Source organism: Homalodisca vitripennis, chromosome 4, assembly GCF_021130785.1.
Source record: "Homalodisca vitripennis isolate AUS2020 chromosome 4, UT_GWSS_2.1, whole genome shotgun sequence".
Taxonomy (NCBI): Eukaryota; Metazoa; Arthropoda; class Insecta; order Hemiptera; family Cicadellidae; genus Homalodisca; species Homalodisca vitripennis.
In genome coordinates, this window is record NC_060210.1 from 61728320 (window position 1) to 61746007 (window position 17688).

Below are 17688 nucleotides of genomic sequence, written 5' to 3' on the forward strand. Positions count from 1 at the left end.
GCGCATGTGCAGTCGAGCCTTACGTGGCAAGGGAGCAGCTGTTTGTGTCAAAATTACGTGTTGTGGTCGATCTTGACATAATTTTTATTTTCTGTAGTTATTATGTGATTTTATTGTAATAAAAATAACAGAACCAATTTTAAATATATAGGTACGTATTCTTTTTAATTTTATGTAGTTTTATTTCTTTATTTATGTGATTTTAAACTTGACTTTAGTTTACCAATAATTTGAGGCTGTAATGGACAACTGCCCAGTTGCTAGCATTTTTATTATATATAATTATTAATAATCATACTTATATTTATGTACACTTGTGACACTACAAATATTAAATGTCACATTTAATTAAATAATAGACAATATTTCTAAAATTGCTGTTTTCTATTATAATTTCCTTATGTGGTAAAGCCTGGACTGTATAAATAGACTAAATTTAGATCATTTTTACTTTAAATCTACATATTAATATTAGTAGCCTATACTTCAGCTATTAATTAGGTTTATATAGTTATTTATGGTTACTAATATATTCATCTAAACCTTTGCTGGCTAAATATTTATTCCTAACAGCAGGGAGATTGATGATTTTAAAGTCATGGTCAAGCCCATTATTATAACATTTTCTCATGCTTAATCCTAGAAGTGGCAAGCTATTTATAAATAATTATTGAAGACCTAAATTAAAAGTTTCATTCTTAGTTTATCATATCACGTATTGATTTATTCACAGCTGCAGTATAAGTGGCCACCAAGACAATTGGTTCAGCGAACCAAAGTATTTATTAGAAATACAAATACCTAAACTATTGAAAACAGACACATTCTTTTGGCTGCAGTATAATAAGCAGCCACCAACACAATCGGATTATGCTTATCGAATTATTTGAATCATCGATATTCATGACTATCCAACCGACTGAAAGCAAACTGTCAAAGACTAAAAACAAAATGTTAGACCAAATAACGTAATAGATATTTCAAAGAACGGCATGGTTTTGCTTGTTTTCAGTCTTAGAAATTAACGTATAAATTTTAATATAATTTAAAAATTAAAATATGATATATAATTACAACAAAACAATAACATTTAATTACCTTATGTATTTTCAAGGATAAACGTGACTGCTTGTGAAACAAAGAAGACATGTACGTCACTGTTCTTGTAACCATTTAAAACATTGCTCAGTTTATAAAATTATTTTGAGCCAATATCTGCATATTCATTGCCATTGTGCCTGTCCTTGTGTCACTAGCCTTCTCTTACATAAACAAACTAACAACAGCTGGTAATTACGTCACTAGTCTAAATAAAGAAAGCTAGCAATGATTATATGAGTATCTATACGTCAAATGTCGTATTTGATAGGATCAATATTTAAAATTTATAATCATAATCCGATTGTGTTGGTGGCCGCTATTATACTGTAGGCATTCTTTTTATAGTTATTTACAATTAATTAACTCTTCAAGCCACAACTTCAAGATATAATTTGTGATATAATTTTCAAGATATTACATATTTAGTCTTTTTTTATATTTTTGTCAAATCAATTTAATAAGAAATAAAATAAAACAGAATTAGCTTGATAACATAAAAAATATCCTAGCTATGAGTTGTTTACAATACTCATACGCTTTGTCTAAAATTGCTTGGGATTTTTGGGGCATCACTTGATATAGTGGCCGAGGTTAAAAGAGTTAAAGCTAGCGGTTTTTCTTATATATTATAACAATATTGTTTGAAATTCGTTTAAACAATATAATATAATTTTGTTTACATTTGATTATGAATGAACTTATGTTATTTGTGTCACAATCTGCAAGATACGCTATTCTTCTAAGTACAGTATTAGCTAAAATAAACAGTACTGAAATGGTAATATTTTATTATGGTAAACACAGTAACATTACATATAGATTTTACCAATAAATACAAGTCAAAGGAAGCAAAATCGGTTAAACTCGGGTATTAACATGTTCAATATGATCCCAGTTCAGCAATATGATCCCAGTTCAGTTTGAGGCAACATTCGTACCATTCTTGTAGGTTTTGCATCATTTTTATGAATAGGGGTTGTTCCATTCTCCTAATACACATGGTTATGTTTCTTTGACTTGAACGATGGTAGATGGTGGGTCCTCACAGAAAATGTTTTCTTTCAACATTCCCCAGACGTAGGGGTCTGGTGTTGTAAGATCGGGGGAGTGGGCTGGGTAAGGAAAGTTTGTACTAAGGGAGATGAGACGGTGGGTAGGGTCCAATAAGCGGACCCAGTTTTTTATATCGAAGAATATAATCATCGATACCTAATATTCGCATATCGAATCATAGACTATCAATCGATATAAAAGTAATGACAATCATATGTTTTAAATTAAAATGTGAATTTAATGATGTAACAAATAACCTTTACCATTACCTTCTTTTTTGCATCTGAAGACGACCATGTTAGCTCCTCTGACAGTTACATTTGTTACCTTTCCACAAATATCACATAATGGATTCTTAGGTACTAACCCAACATTCTGAAGCCATAAAAACATGTTTTATTGTCTTTTAAAGCAATTTCGTGAAGCTTCCTAAGATTGACAGCCATTTTTAATTTTTAATACACAATGTTACTTATGTGACATTTAAAATATTACCTTAATTGTATTATTTGAAAGTGTTTACAGCTGTTCATATAGATTATTTAAGTTAATTGTTAAAAATAATTAATCAGTATCGATTGATTATATCGATGGTTATGATTAAGTAATATCGTTTGCCAATTTCGATATAAAAAACCGGGTCCGCTTATTGGACCCTACCCGAGACGGTTGCCAAAGGTTTATTGGAGGAAAGCAATGATGTTAAGGCAGTGTGACTGGTTGCGCCATCTTGCTGGAACCACTGTGAATTTAACGGCAGGTTTCGTGCACAACAAACCTCCTGAGGTCTCTCACAAAACGATCAAGAATGGCTCTATATCGATACTGATTTACAGTAAGAGTCTCTCCATTGTTCCTTAAAAAAAGTTTTTTTCAACAAGACTAAAAATCACAGCATTACTAGGCGGGTTTTGTGGAAATATTTCTGAAAAAGTAATGTAGTATATGAAAAGCTTGGCCCACCCGCACATCCAATTCTGTATAAGCGAAAATAATGCTCTACAATAAAAACTTTACCGTTATTATCACCATGTTAGCATAAACTAACCTCAAATAAGAAAGAAGTAATGAACACGAAGCCGTGACAACAAGTACTGTTTATTATGGCTAATACTGTAGTAAGAAGAATATCTTGTGTCTTTTTGTTTGTTACATTTAATAAATACACATAAATGTTTGTTACCTTTTGATAAAACTAATTCCTTCATAAGAAAAAACTTTTCAAATCCACTTGTAATTTTGTAACACTCAATCCTAAAAACACCTTTTATATAATTTGTTTGTTTGATTATATTCCATGAAGTATCGTCGAGTTAGAGCCCACTTTGGACATGGCAACCATTCATGTAGGTAAATTATAAAAACTTTTTCGAGACTTGATTGCAATTTTTTATTTTTTGTGAAATATTGATCTATTATGTATAAGTTTCTAAAACAATATGTACCAGTGATTTAATACATACGTAAATACTGTATTTTTTTAATTTTGGTTTTTTTTTATCAAGTACATTGAAAAATATTTTGTTACAAAAACAATGATTCATATTATAGAGGTTGGCCACAAAAATCTTTTTTATAGAAGTTGTCTTAGAGCGAGGAGAAACCTCTATAAGACAAATAATGGCAGTATTAAACCTTGATCAAACAAACCTTTTTATTAAGAATACTTCAAAAAGACGAATTTTTTCTATAGCCCTTGAAATTCGTCTTAACGGGATTCGACTGTAATCAGAAATAATGATACAATTGTCTTGGTGGCCGCTTATCATACTGCAACCTTATCCACAATTAATTGTAGTTTTATATTATAACAAACTAGCTATTATGGTTTTATTGAATTATAGTTGGCCAAAAGCCAAAAATCTACGGAATACACATTACTAAAATTCCAAAATCAGCCTTCTTTGAAAAATAGTTCGACATTTTTTAACAAATTCATTCATCGTCCATAGAGAAGTATTAGTTGCTAAACATCTCATTAAGGAACAGCACGGTATACTTAACATTGTTATGGGTGCAATCAACTACACTGATATTGACAAGTACACTCCTAAAAAGTGAGATTTTTTGAACAAATGTAAAAGGACATTGGATCTGACCGCTTATTTTTATTCTACATAGTTCTTGTTGGTTATTTCTTGGTAACACCATTTCTAGGATCTTTGAGCTAAGACACTAAATATATGCTTACCAGAAGGATAAAAACCATGTCATTGCCGATACATTTATTAATAAGAACATTCTGTTGAAGATAGCTTTTCTTACTTGAATTGTTTGAAAAGTTGAACATACTAAGTAAGTAATTGCTAGAAAAGATGACAAATATCTTAAACCTTTATACATCTGTTCTTCTCAGCTGTGACATTCATCAAATCAAAATACAGACTAAACTTAAAAATTGTAAAAAGTGCATCACATGAGTTCAGATTTTGATGTCCCAATTAAAGGAAAAATCTCATTCTTTACATAGACTTTTAGCAAATATGTCCGATTGCCTTGTGTGAAACTTTAAACAAATCGTACGGACTGTGATGAATTTGAGTAGATATAATCTGACTAGCTGAACTGTAGTTTTTATGAAGCAATCATTGAATTATTACAACACTATTTAAAATTTTAAACTATTTGTACTTTTCTTATTTCCCTCTTTATATTTACTCATACTACTCCAAGTCTTAACAACAATGTGATAATAATGTTCTTATTTAAATTCAGTAATAGTGAATAGGGTACATTTTTACATATTTTATCAAAAACACGGTTTTTACTTGATATTTTTATGGTGGCTAATTTATAATAGCCATACAGGCAAACATTTTGCTGATATGAATGAATGCTAATTATAAAGTGTTTACAATACTTTGTGATTATTCTTCATTGACCTTCGTGGATTTGAATTACATCCGACTATAGGATTCTACCCCTCGGGCTTCTGTAGTTTCAGTGTTAATCTTGTAAGATTATTTTTGTTTAGTTTAAAACAACTGATTATTAAAATATATATGTCTTTCTGGTTATTATTATCTATCCAAGAACATGTATATATGTATATATATATATATATATATATATGTATATATATATATATATATATATATATATATATATATATATATTTCTTTAATACTATACATGTAGTTAATTGTCTTCAAAACATATTTTGTTACTGTTTAATGCAGCTGTTTACAAGATGTGTTTCTCTCCTTAGAATGAACTCCCAGTACATGCAGCAGCCCCCTCCACCCCAGCAATTCAATGCTCAGGCAGGCTTTGGTGGATACCCTGCCCCCCCTCAGGGGATGATGCCTCCTGCACAGCAACAATTCAGACCACAGCAGTCTCAGAATGGCCCTGCACCTATGCCTCAACCTGGTCAAATGGGTAAGTTTCATGTATCGACATTTACGGTCCATAAATGAATTTCACAGTGAATTTTGTATATAGTAATAAACTAGAAAATCTACACTACTAATTTATTCTTATGCCGTCTATTTTTCTAAATGCTGTTGCTAGACTATATATTTTAGCTGTGCATATTGTCAGCTGAAAACGTTGTTACTCTTTACACAAGATATTTTCTTGCTGTTTGTAACTAAAATAATTTTGACTTTCCTATGTATTTTATTTCAGATATTTGTCTTTAAAAAAATCATAATACAGGTCCAAAATATGTAAAATACTAAAATGGACTCTTTTGGGTTCTTTAAAACTCCCCTCACCTCACCTGTTGAAATAGTTGTTTGACTTTGCCAGATTTTTGGGGTTTTCAGCTGGCACAAACTCATTTTTTTATTCCATGTGCATAAAAAAAGGTAAATGTGTAAGTTGTATATTATGTATTTGTTACAGATTGTTCTTTATTTTATTTTAATCAGTTTTGTGAAGTGCTATGCTATGCTAAATGTGAAAAAAGAAAATCTTTTTCTCTAAAACTAGATAATTTTAACTTTTTAACATGCAATGGTATGTATGGTAATTATTTGAATTATTCTGTAGCATTTGTTGAAAGAGAGATATATCATATGTTACACGTTGTTAACCCTAGAGATGGCATTATAAATTCTCTGTAGTGGCACAGTGTTTTAGGCCAACTGTTCGTGTATTTTTCTAATATATATTACTACCTCAACTAATGCTCTAAACTTAACATATTATACATCATTTGTTTTATGAAAGAACACAAAACAACATGTTCTACAGAAAAACAAATTTTTTTTCTTGTCATAAATTTTTGATGCGTCAAAAAGATTTAAAAAAGTAAAAAAATTAAATTTTATCCTCGGATTCCGTTTTGTACTTGACTTCAAGCGTATAAAAAAACAATTCTAATATATTCATCTAGAATTTATCGGTGATATCAGAAATATATAGTTTATATGACTTTTAAAATCCATATTTACACTTTTTATGTTTTTTACGGAAATTTACCAACGCACTTATTTTTTATGCACAGGGGTAAGACATAAAGCCGATATATACATGTTGACATATAATGTATACAATACCCTAAAACCATTTTTATGAATCATTTTGGTTTAAATCAACTAAAAAATAAATATAAAACGCATTAAAGTTACATACCTACATTTACAATATATACAAGTGTAGAATTCAGCTCCTCAAGCAGTTCAGAATAGCAGTTCTCTCAAGTCACTTGATCTATCTCTAAAGACTTCACTAATTTTATCACAAATTATTTACAAAAATATGTGTAATATACTATTATTTAGCTCATAAGTAATAACCAGCTGAAATAAACTCCAAACTATGGACTTGGAACAACACAAGAAAGTAAACAAATGTTGTGCGGGCGGGCCAGATGTCCGCTGCGTAACTGTTTATATACTATATCCATAGAGGATATCTATAAATAGTATAAAACCTAATAAAATACATTATTATTTTAAAGTATGATTCTTCATCTTTCCAAATATATGATTTTTATCACAATCAGATTATATTTACTCCCTCAAAAATAACGTAATGCGACGCAACATAATCGGGCCGGAATTCCGGCGCTGCCACTTCTAGAGTTAATGTTTATCTGCTGTTTATTTACTTTCAACATAATATGGTTCCTAAACTCCTAAAAAGCGTGTAGACTACAGGTGAATGTAATCAGCATTTCAAGGGTTAAGGTAAATTATAAAAATGTAATTTGTGTTTAGAATAATTTTATTGCTTTAGATTAGTTGATTTAATTTATTATGGCATTTGGCCATTCTAAGAAAAGGTGCTTCTAACTATTCTATTAACCATAATTTTGTTTAATACATTTAATGTTTTTCATTTTTGTTTTATTTAATTAATTACATTTCTTGGGAGGCTAAGCATTGTTTTATTTTAAAAGAATACAAAATTTAATCAATTTACAATTACAAGATTAAATATACTATTTATTCTTCAATTTTGATAAAAGATATTTAGTTTTTCTTCTTAAGGTTATTGTGTGTGTGTGTGTGTGTGTAGAATATAGGACAGTTTGTTTTGTTACTGTTATGTTTACAGTTTTATTAATGTGCATTGGCTATTGTTTATCATTAGCAATAATATAATTGCTAATTAATGTAATATAATATAACCTACCTTCTTCGCTTTAACGAAAACTCCCATATTTTTACCCCAAAGAATTCAAGAATTCTGGAAAATAATTTTGAACACCCAAACATATTCCAAAATGCCTATTTTTCGTAAGGGTAGGGGTCATTTTATCAAGATTTTTAAATTTAAAGCTTGGTAAATCTATACCTCATTTTAAAGGTCTCTTATTCACTAATTATTTTGAAAAAAGTTTTAATTTATTTTGCTTCATGTACACAGGTTGGTCCAAAAGTGTCAAGGTTGTACGGTTCCAGTTTTTTTTTACTGTTATCTTGTTAAAAATTTTAGGAAAACAAAATTTTTATTTAAGGTTACTAAAAAAGTTTTTTTCTAAAAATAATTGACATTTGTCACTTCTGCACATATAAAATTTTTTTTAATAGTTCAAATTCAGGATATTTTATACACGTAAAACCTGAAACCACATCGATTTTAAATGGATCTCTTAACTTAAATTGCCAGCTCTCTTAACTATCATCTGGAAAATACTCTCCGATTTTGTTTTAAAAGAGTGGTGTTGCAAAAGAGCTGTCTTTTCAGTGAAACTATTAACTGCTTTTAGAATGTTTTACAACCTTGTAGCTTCAAGTTTGAATTGTTGCTCATTTCAAACAAATTCAGATAAGTATGCTAAATAAAAGATAAACTTTTATCTGTGACCTTGATGTACAGATCTTGTCTTGAAGTCATCAAGAAGATTTCAACTTCTAATTTTAAGTTAAATAATTTGGCAAGCATATTGCCTTTAGAAAACCAAGAACGTCAATGGGATAAACTAAATTTACGTGATCGCTATTTAATTCTTGATACAGTGTCTCAAAAAGTCTTTTGCTCAAAGGCCCAGATTAGTCATGTTTCATATTTTAATTGTTATGTTTAAAGCAACATTGAATGACTCGAGTACAGTTTGAAATGCTAAAGCTTGTCTGTATAAGATAAGTGAGAACCAACTAGTTTACAGTTCTTTTTATAGTCAATTCTATAAATCCTGACCAATAACCTGATATATCTAATCTGCATTAGTACATACGAGGTCCAATCAAAAAGTATCCTACCTTTTGGTGTAACGTAAAACTGAAGTTACCTGAAAAAAGCTGGCGTTAATTTTCTTCAAAATAAGCACCCTGAGAAGCAACACAACGATTCCAGCGACGTTTCCACTTCTGGAAGCAGTCTTGAAAATCACTTTTCGGCATCGCCATGAGATCAGCCGTCGTTTTTTTCATAATTGCTTCTCGACTTTCAAATCTGGTGCCTTTCAATGGTTTTTTGAGGTGGGGGAAGAGCCAAAAATCGCATGGAGCCATATCTGGAAAGTACGGAGGCTGAGGAACTTGCGGAGTGCCGTGTTTCGCCAAAAAAGTTTGAATGAGCTGGGAAGAATGAGCTGGCGCATTGTCGTGGTGTAGCCGCCAATTTTGAGACGCCCACAAGTCAGGTCTTTTGCGGCGAATCGCATCTCGGAGACGACGTTGGACACTTAAGTAGTACTGTGCATTCACAGTTTGACCCTCAGGGGCATATTCATGGTGCACAACTACACGGTGGTCGAAAAAAGTAGTAAGCATCACTTTGACATTGCTTCGAACTTGCCTTGCTTTTTTTGGCCGAGGATCCTGGGGAGACTGCCATTGTGATGACTGAAATTTGGTCTCAGGGTCATATCCATAGACCCAACTTTCGTCTCCAGTTATTATCGATGTCAAAAAGTCCGCATCATCCTCACAACATTGCAGCATGTCCTCGGCAACATCCAATCGCCGTTGCTTCTGCTCGTCTGTCAGCAATTTTGGCACAAATTTTGCGGCTACCCGGCGCAATCCCAAGTCATCCGTTAAAATTGCTTCAGCTGATCCGAAACTGACATCTAACTCAGTACTTACTTCCTCCACAGTCATTCGACGATTTTCACAGATCAAAACTTTTGCTTTCTCGATGATTTCCGGAGTTCGACTTGTTTTTGGTCGGCCCGAACGCGCGTCACTTTCTGCCGAGGTTCGACCACTTTTGAAACGCTTATACCACTCTTTAATCTGCGTAACACTCATTGCCTCATTTTCGAATGCTAGCTGAATTTTCCGAATGGTCTCACTTTGTTTTTCTCCGAGTTTCACGCAAAATTTAATGCAATAACGTTGTTCCACTTTTTCCGTCATCTTCACAGTTAGAGAAAACCGATACGCGCACTTGACTTATCAGTACATACTGACCCGTCTCCGGCGAACCAGTCGGGGGATCAAGATAAGACTTTGTACCTTTCCTTATCATAGTAGGAACTATTGTCGCAACAAATCTTATCTCATTATTGGCAGGAGAAGCCGCGATACACGACGAGGTCGGATACTTTTTGATTGGACCTCGTATTTCAATAAGTTTCTACCAAGGAAGATCATTAGATACTAAAAATGTATCAAGTGCAGAAAATATAGGAACAGTTTTAGTTGTTGTTTCAATAGATTTTTAAAACAAAATGTTTCTACAATAAATCTGCAACAACAACAAAAAAAACAAAACAAAAAAAACTGGGCACATGATAAATTTCAAATATCACTGGTTTGACCAAATTGTAAAGAGATGAATGTAGAGTTTTTTTTTTTTTTTTTTTTTTTTTAACTTTTGAACCACTTAATATTTTACATTCAGAACCATGTCATCAATTATATATTTTACGATGTCGTTTGACATAGCAATCTTTTCAACTTTACTACAACTTTCTTCATTGAGTTCTACAAGCAATAAGTATACAAGGTTTTATAAGTGACTCACCAATTGTATGAGATTTCTTGTCTTTTGCTATCAGTAAGGCAATTTTGTAGGAAGCTTCAATAGCTTTCTCGTTTTCCATTTGAAAATTTCTAGTAGAGTCCGAGTTTCATACGTTTAAGACCGTCTGTCTTTGCAATGAAAATGAAAGTAGGCTTGTCTTTCATTATAGAATGATTTGTTGTCAAATGTTGTTTCAGTCGCCTAGGCCGCATGGCATCATTACTCAAAACAACATGGCAAATAACACTTTGAGGTAAATGGTAACCATTTTTCTCAAGAAAGGTAAATCCATATTTAATACAATTATCACTATACAGTCTTTTATTTTGCAGTGATCTAGCCATTTTTAGGCCTGCTACAAAAACAAATCATTTGTCTGCCACACTTTTTATGTTTACTGGTCCACCAAACTATGCTACTAACAAACTAAGCAAGCGTAAAAAGTTATAATAAATATGGTGACAGGAAGTTGCACTGACAGTGAGCACTACAAGAATCGCTTGCAAGCCGCGTCCTCACATCACTTGTCGACGAACCAAGCGTAGCCAAAAAGGTCCAATATATTATGAAGAATAGTGACAGGTTGTTGAATATTGCTCGAGCGAGGATAAAAAAGACAAAGAAGCTTAGCGTATAATCATCAGCCCGCATCATGGAGTCCAATTGAACTACACAGGAAGGCCTATTGCTCTTGGCTGTTATTATAGAGTTTATTTGATCTAACTTTCAGTGTTGCCAGATGTACGAATACAGTCTTGGGTTAGCTATATTCTTGTTTTTTATTATTTTAATACTCGGACGTCTCCCTTGAAAATCTACCCTCAGGTTAAGAACTACATTGTCATAATTTTTTTTTATTTCAGGTGGTTTTCCACCAAGGCCACCCCCTGGTAGCGTGGTGACAAATCCAGGAGGTGTAGGGACGATGCCGGGTGGTATGGGTACGATCCCGGGTAGTATGCAGACAATGCCAAGACCGCAAATGGGACCAGGAATGGGTCCACAACAACCACAGTCTCAAGTCTTAGGCGGACCACAGTTGCAGCCTCAGGGTCAACACCTCCAGCAGCAGCTCAACGGCCCTCATATGCCTCCACCGCTCAATGGCCCTCATATGCCTCCACCGGTGAATGGCCCCCACATGCCCCCACCGGTCAATGGACCTCACCAGCAAGGTGGTCCTCAATTGCAAAGTAGTCCCAAAATGCAACAGCAGCCTAGTGGAACACCGATGCCTCTGACACAGCCAGAGCAGCCAAGTGGGCCTGGTCGTCAAATGCCTCCACCGCCTGGTGGAGGACTGCCTCCTTCTAACATTACCTCACAGCTGCAGACTCAGATGTCAGGCATGACCATTAATGGGCCGAGAATGCCTCCCACATCTCAAAATGTAAGTTAGAATTTGGTAATCTTTTGTTCAAGATAAATTATTACAAAATCACAAAGCAAACTCAAATGGAAAACTTATGAAGGTCATACGTAAAATAAAACTGATAATTTGTGAATAAAGACAGGGAGGGTTTATTGATTGCTTCAGGGTTGTATTAAATATCTCTCTGGGGAAAATGTCCTGGAGCCCTCCATGAATGTTTTAAACATACAAATTAGTGAGGTTTGAAACACCATGATGATAAATGTTTCATTCTGCTTTCTTTTAATGACTATAAAGTAATGTATAAACATTAGAACAAATAATCATTAATATCCTTAAAAGTAATATACATGTAAAGACAAATAACAATTAAATTGTGATTTTTATAAACAAAGTTAATAATTATATGTTTAGTTGTTTATAATTTGCTTTAGAGGTACATTGAAGATGTCGGAATGCCTAAATGCGTGTGACAGATAAATTTTATTTTTTAAGTTGACCATCTATTATATTAATATTTATTATTAACATTGCTTACAATCTGCATATAATAAATTATTCTAAATTATTATTGCTATCATTATATGTTACAAAATGTATAACACTAAGTTTTGAAGATTGAAATCTTCCCTCTTCGTTAGTTGTAAAAAGCCTAATACCTAAATATGTACTTAGTACCTACAGTATGTGGCAATGGACCACAATGAAAGTGATTACCGTAATCTAATTTTGGAATTAATAGACAAAGGTAGATCATTTATATAAATTCCAAAAAGAGGGGGTCCCATGATCGGACTCTGTGGAACGCTCCAATTTACGAGAGTTTCCTTCGACCTTTTACCATTAACATACATACATCAATTATCTGTTATTAATGAGAAAAAATTTTTTAAATTTTATTTTTAGAGTTGACTGGTAAAACATATGTAAACTCTGGTAAATTATATTTTAGTTCATTGATTAGAATTTTATCATCAACACAGCCAAAAAAGATTGTTCTCCATAGTTTGTATTATGCCAGTAGGTCTTAATTTAAAAGTTTTTATTAAAATAGAAAACCAATGAGTTTAAGAAATCTGACTGCACTATAAAAATATTTGAAGTTTAGCAAAGATGTTGGTGTTGGTGCGGATATTATTCGTCTTGTTATACTTTATAAAAAAGAATTCATCACACAAAGTTAATATTTGTGTTCAGAATTATTCCCCGACCACTGGCTATCCTCACAGTAGTTTTCCGCCGGCCGTCAATGGAAGTTCTCCACCAGACCTCATATCTCCAGGGTATATAAATGGAGCCCAGCAGGTGTCGGGGCCTGGACGGGGCCCCCAACAGAGACCCCCACCTCCCCAGATGGTGAGTGTTCCCATTTTCTGTAACTAGACACGTTAACTGAAGTAATTAAATACATTCAAAACAGTTTATTAAGAGATAGCATTTTTAATTAGTATTTATCTATGAAAGGCTCTATACAATTGAATAATTTTAGTCCATAAGAATATAAGTAGAGTTCAGTATCAATGGATAATGTAGGAGAATTATATAAAGTGAAATAAAAATTATATAAACCACACTTCAGACGAAATCCAACTTAGTTGTAAAGAAGTTAATTGTATACAGAATATGTTATTAATAGATTAAATTACCTTAGTAATGGTAATAAATCTTTAAATAGAATTGAACGATTTTTAAATAGATTATCGGTTTCAATCTCTTACATTGTTGTTGTTGACCCATGTACATTCACATCTTAAGAGCCAGCTGTAGGAAATAATCTTAAGATTTACCCCATAAGAACAATGTTAAACTTGGCTTTATACTCTTCTTTTTTATTGTTGAATCATGGGAAATGTTTGACTTTAAAGATATGACTAATACACATCCAAACGCATTTTTGTTTTGCATTAAATATTTTATGACATTTAAACAATAAAATACAAAAAAGTTGAGTTTATTTTCTAAATAACTAAACAATAATATCAGTAAATCTAAAACACTTTTAGATGAATATTATTCATATCTTTAAATTGACGCATCTTTGATGATTCTATAAGGTTGTAAAAGTGTTTGTAGTTCCTATCAAGTTACAATAAATTAAGATGACCATTTGTACACCTGGCTCTGCAGTTATAGTAATGAACACTTTAAATAAAACAGTTTAATTTTCTAGGATGCCTACAACAGCGGATACTCAGCCCCGCCAGTCAGCAACTATCCCCCTGCCCCCCAGCAGCAGATGGGCTATCCTCCACCACAGCCAGGCTATCCTCCGCCACAGCCCGGCTACCCACCTGCACCTGTTCAGCCTACCCCTACCTATCCAGGGGCACAACAGGCTCCTAGAAGATTAGATCCTGACCAGATGCCTAGCCCGGTACGTTGTTAATCAGTTATTAATATTGTCAATTATCATTTATTCATATCATATCATATATCATTTGGTCAACTTTGTATATTTGAAGATAATTTTAATATCACTCTATTTATTTCTTTTATGAATAATAAAACTTGTTATTTTTGATTATTGGTATTGGATTACAAATATTTGTGAATGTTGTTAATAATTATGTTTAGGGATTCTGCACCCAACTCTTCAGACTTTATGAATGTGTTTGACTGTTTTAATATGTCTCTTTGATTGGCAGTTTTTTTCTATGTTGATGTGTTGTTCTGGATCATTGGGTTCACCAATCATCCACTGATTTTATTGTAAAATAGACTATTTTTTGGGAAACCATGTTCCCCTGAATCTCAGCAAAATCATTGTATTATTAATCTCCCCTCACTGATCCCTATCTCTTGTTTTATTGTATAGACTGTTCTAGGGTATTCACATTCTGATGGTCTTCTCTGAACAGTTGGCATTGTCATCTCTCAGGTTGAGAGACTTTGGTCTTGGTATGAGAATGCATAGATTTTTAGCAAGTCTTATTGGAATTTTGTTTGAAACCGTCTTTAGTATTCCACCAATATATGGAACAAATAAGACACAACTTACGCATGTAGCTGATGAAGCGGTGGAGTTGAAATTCAACCTACATAAAATAGTATGCGTATATGTGCTTTTATAAATTTTACCCATTTCAGCTTCTATTACTGTTGTTTTATACTGAAGCATGCAATATAAAATAGTCTGAAAGTTTAAGATTTTACTTTTAATGCAATTCTCTCAGAGGATGTTGTAGAGAAAATAAGAGATAGATTTTTTTCCGATTTGTTGTTGGTTTTGTTTATTTCGCCTAGCTACAGCCCCAGCATGAATAAATAATGAGACAAGACATATATGTTGTTTACTAGGCTTTATTTGTATAACCCATTCAATGGCAAATCCATTATTTCATAATTTACAAACAATTATTAATTTTTGAAATAAGCTATGTATAAAAATATAAAAAATCAGTTTAGGAATAAGTAGGGGATAAAAAAACAAGCAGATACTCTTATTGTCACCTGTGTTGCTGATTTTGGGTTTTTTATCCACTACATCAAATTTAATCACTTTACTAATATTTCATCGGCATCAGGAGTAAAACTTCCCTTATTTTCTTTGCAAATTCTGATAATGGAAAATTTTACTAATAACTGTTCCAGCTCCAAGTGATGCAAGAAGACCAGAAGAGCAAGGGAGGGATGTTCTACACCAACCAGCGAGGTCAGGTGCCACCTCTGGTTACAACACAGTTTGTAGTACAGGACCAGGGCAACTGCAGCCCACGATACATGCGGTCCACTATGTACAATGTGCCTGTCAACGTTGATATGATGAAACAGGTAGGTTATTACTTTCTATTTGCATGGTTGTATGGTTATGTGAGCCTCGAACCACTCAAATAAGGTCTAAGAACCATTAAAGTATTGATGCTAGTACATATTCATTTCTTCAAAGCTGTATACAGTGCTTCTACAACCTAACCAGCCATGCTAGGCGTGCAAAACATATATAATTCAGCCTGGTGGGCATATATTATGCTCACAGCTCTGCGAGACGATTTCCGCGTTCCTGCCTATCTCCTGAGAATGCTTAACAGCTATTTCAATGATAGGCAGTTGACTCATATGATTGCTGACAGGTCTCGTTGGAGGGAGATCACAACGGGAGCTGCATAGGATTCGATCCTGGGACCGTACTTGTGAAACATCGCCTACAACAGGATCCTCCAAATGGAAATGCTTGAAGTGAGCTTCATCAAGGGGTAAGGGGACACTATTGCCGCGGTCATCACTGCAAACGTTTTTGACGAGGCACAATGGCTGCTTGACCGAGTCATGCTGCGAGTGCTGGCCTGGATGGGTCTACATGACCTGACTCTGGCGACAGAGAAGACTGAGATCGTACTTATCACCAGATGGAGGATTGACATTGTCGTCCAGATCCAGGTGGACTAGATTATCTAGACAGAGAGCGCTATGAAGTATCTTGGTGTGACGCTTGATACCAAGCTCACGTTCTGGGACCATATCTCTGGGTTGACAAACAAGACAGCAGTTGTTACCGCCTCTGAGCTGATTGATGAGGAATATCACGAATAAGTGGAGGCTGCTCATGCCCGTCACTTATCCATGCTCCTGCATGGTTGCGAGATATGGGTGGATGCTCTATGTCAACTGTGCTACAGGCAGTATAGAGAAAAGGGGCACTCTAGATCGTGAGTGCATACAGAACAGTCCCAAACCACCTAATTTCATTCTCTGCTAATGTAGAGTTACTGATTTATTATGAAAATAATTTTTAAGATTTACTCTTAGCATATTCATCTGATTGTAAATCTGTGTTCATAAATAGAAGACTTGTAGTTATTCATCTTAGAGTAATGTGTGGTGTAACTGTTTTAGACGGCAGTCCCGTTTGGTCTGGTGATAAGTCCTCTAGCCAGGCCCCTAGAAGAAGAGTCTCTGCCACCCATCGTGGACATGGGGGAGTTGGGACCAGTCCGGTGTATCCGCTGTAAGGCCTATATGTGCCCCTTTATGCAATTCATTGACGGCGGCAGACGATTTCAGTGCCTCTTTTGTAAAGCTACTACAGACGGTTAGTAACTGTGGGATAAATAAAAATGTGTAAAGTTTAACAGAACAAGGTTTACAAGTAGTTGATTATTTATTTTAAATCTGTTTGGTATTTTGCTAAATGTTAAGAATTTGAAGGGTTAAGTACATGATTGATCAGAAACAAGTTACCTCACAGTTAGAACAGTTCAGTTCAAAATCAGAAGTACTTTCAGACATCTTTATCAATTTTTACCATATAGATTTTTAGCTGTTTGAATCCCAGCACCCACCAAAGTGAATCCAACATAACCTAATCTGGCCCATCTCCAAATTTGATCAGTTAAATTGTGGATTAACTGTACTCGTGGATACTTTAAAAGTTATATAAGTATTGACCCATTTATACACTACTTTTTAATAGTGTTATAGGAATTAGAAATTCCTATTTTTCATGATTTGGTTGGTTTTTCAAAAAAAGTAATGATTTGATTTCTGTTTGTAGGAGATAATAGTTATAAAATTTCACTAATTATTTATTAAATTCATCATAAAAAGAAAAAATTACATAAACTTGTATTTATGTACTGCTAGCACATACTGACGGCTTCATCTGCAATTTCTATGCATTATTCTGTGTATTTAATTGAATGAATAGCTCCCAAGATTTCAGTAAAACTTGAACTATTTAGACAAATTTAGTTGAAGTTCATAGCTTTATCATACACTCCTCAGTGGTGAGACATGGATACAATGTCCCCTCGACGATTTTCTGTTATAAAAATTGCATTTAGTATTTAGTGTATTGC

General features: G+C 33.5%; 1 protein-coding gene across 1 annotated transcript in view; it reads left to right on the forward strand.

Annotated features, from left to right (window-relative positions):
* Window positions 1–17688, forward strand: part of LOC124359367 (protein transport protein Sec24C) — a 35869-nt gene continuing 18181 nt past the window's right edge. Inside the window, exons 1-7 of the mRNA XM_046812058.1 lie at window positions 1–151; window positions 5363–5535; window positions 11385–11911; window positions 13091–13249; window positions 14064–14267; window positions 15485–15664; window positions 16727–16922. Coding sequence (XP_046668014.1) covers window positions 5364–5535; window positions 11385–11911; window positions 13091–13249; window positions 14064–14267; window positions 15485–15664; window positions 16727–16922 — 1438 coding nt within the window. The 5' untranslated portion in view covers window positions 1–151; window position 5363. The remainder of the gene's footprint in view (window positions 152–5362; window positions 5536–11384; window positions 11912–13090; window positions 13250–14063; window positions 14268–15484; window positions 15665–16726; window positions 16923–17688) is intronic.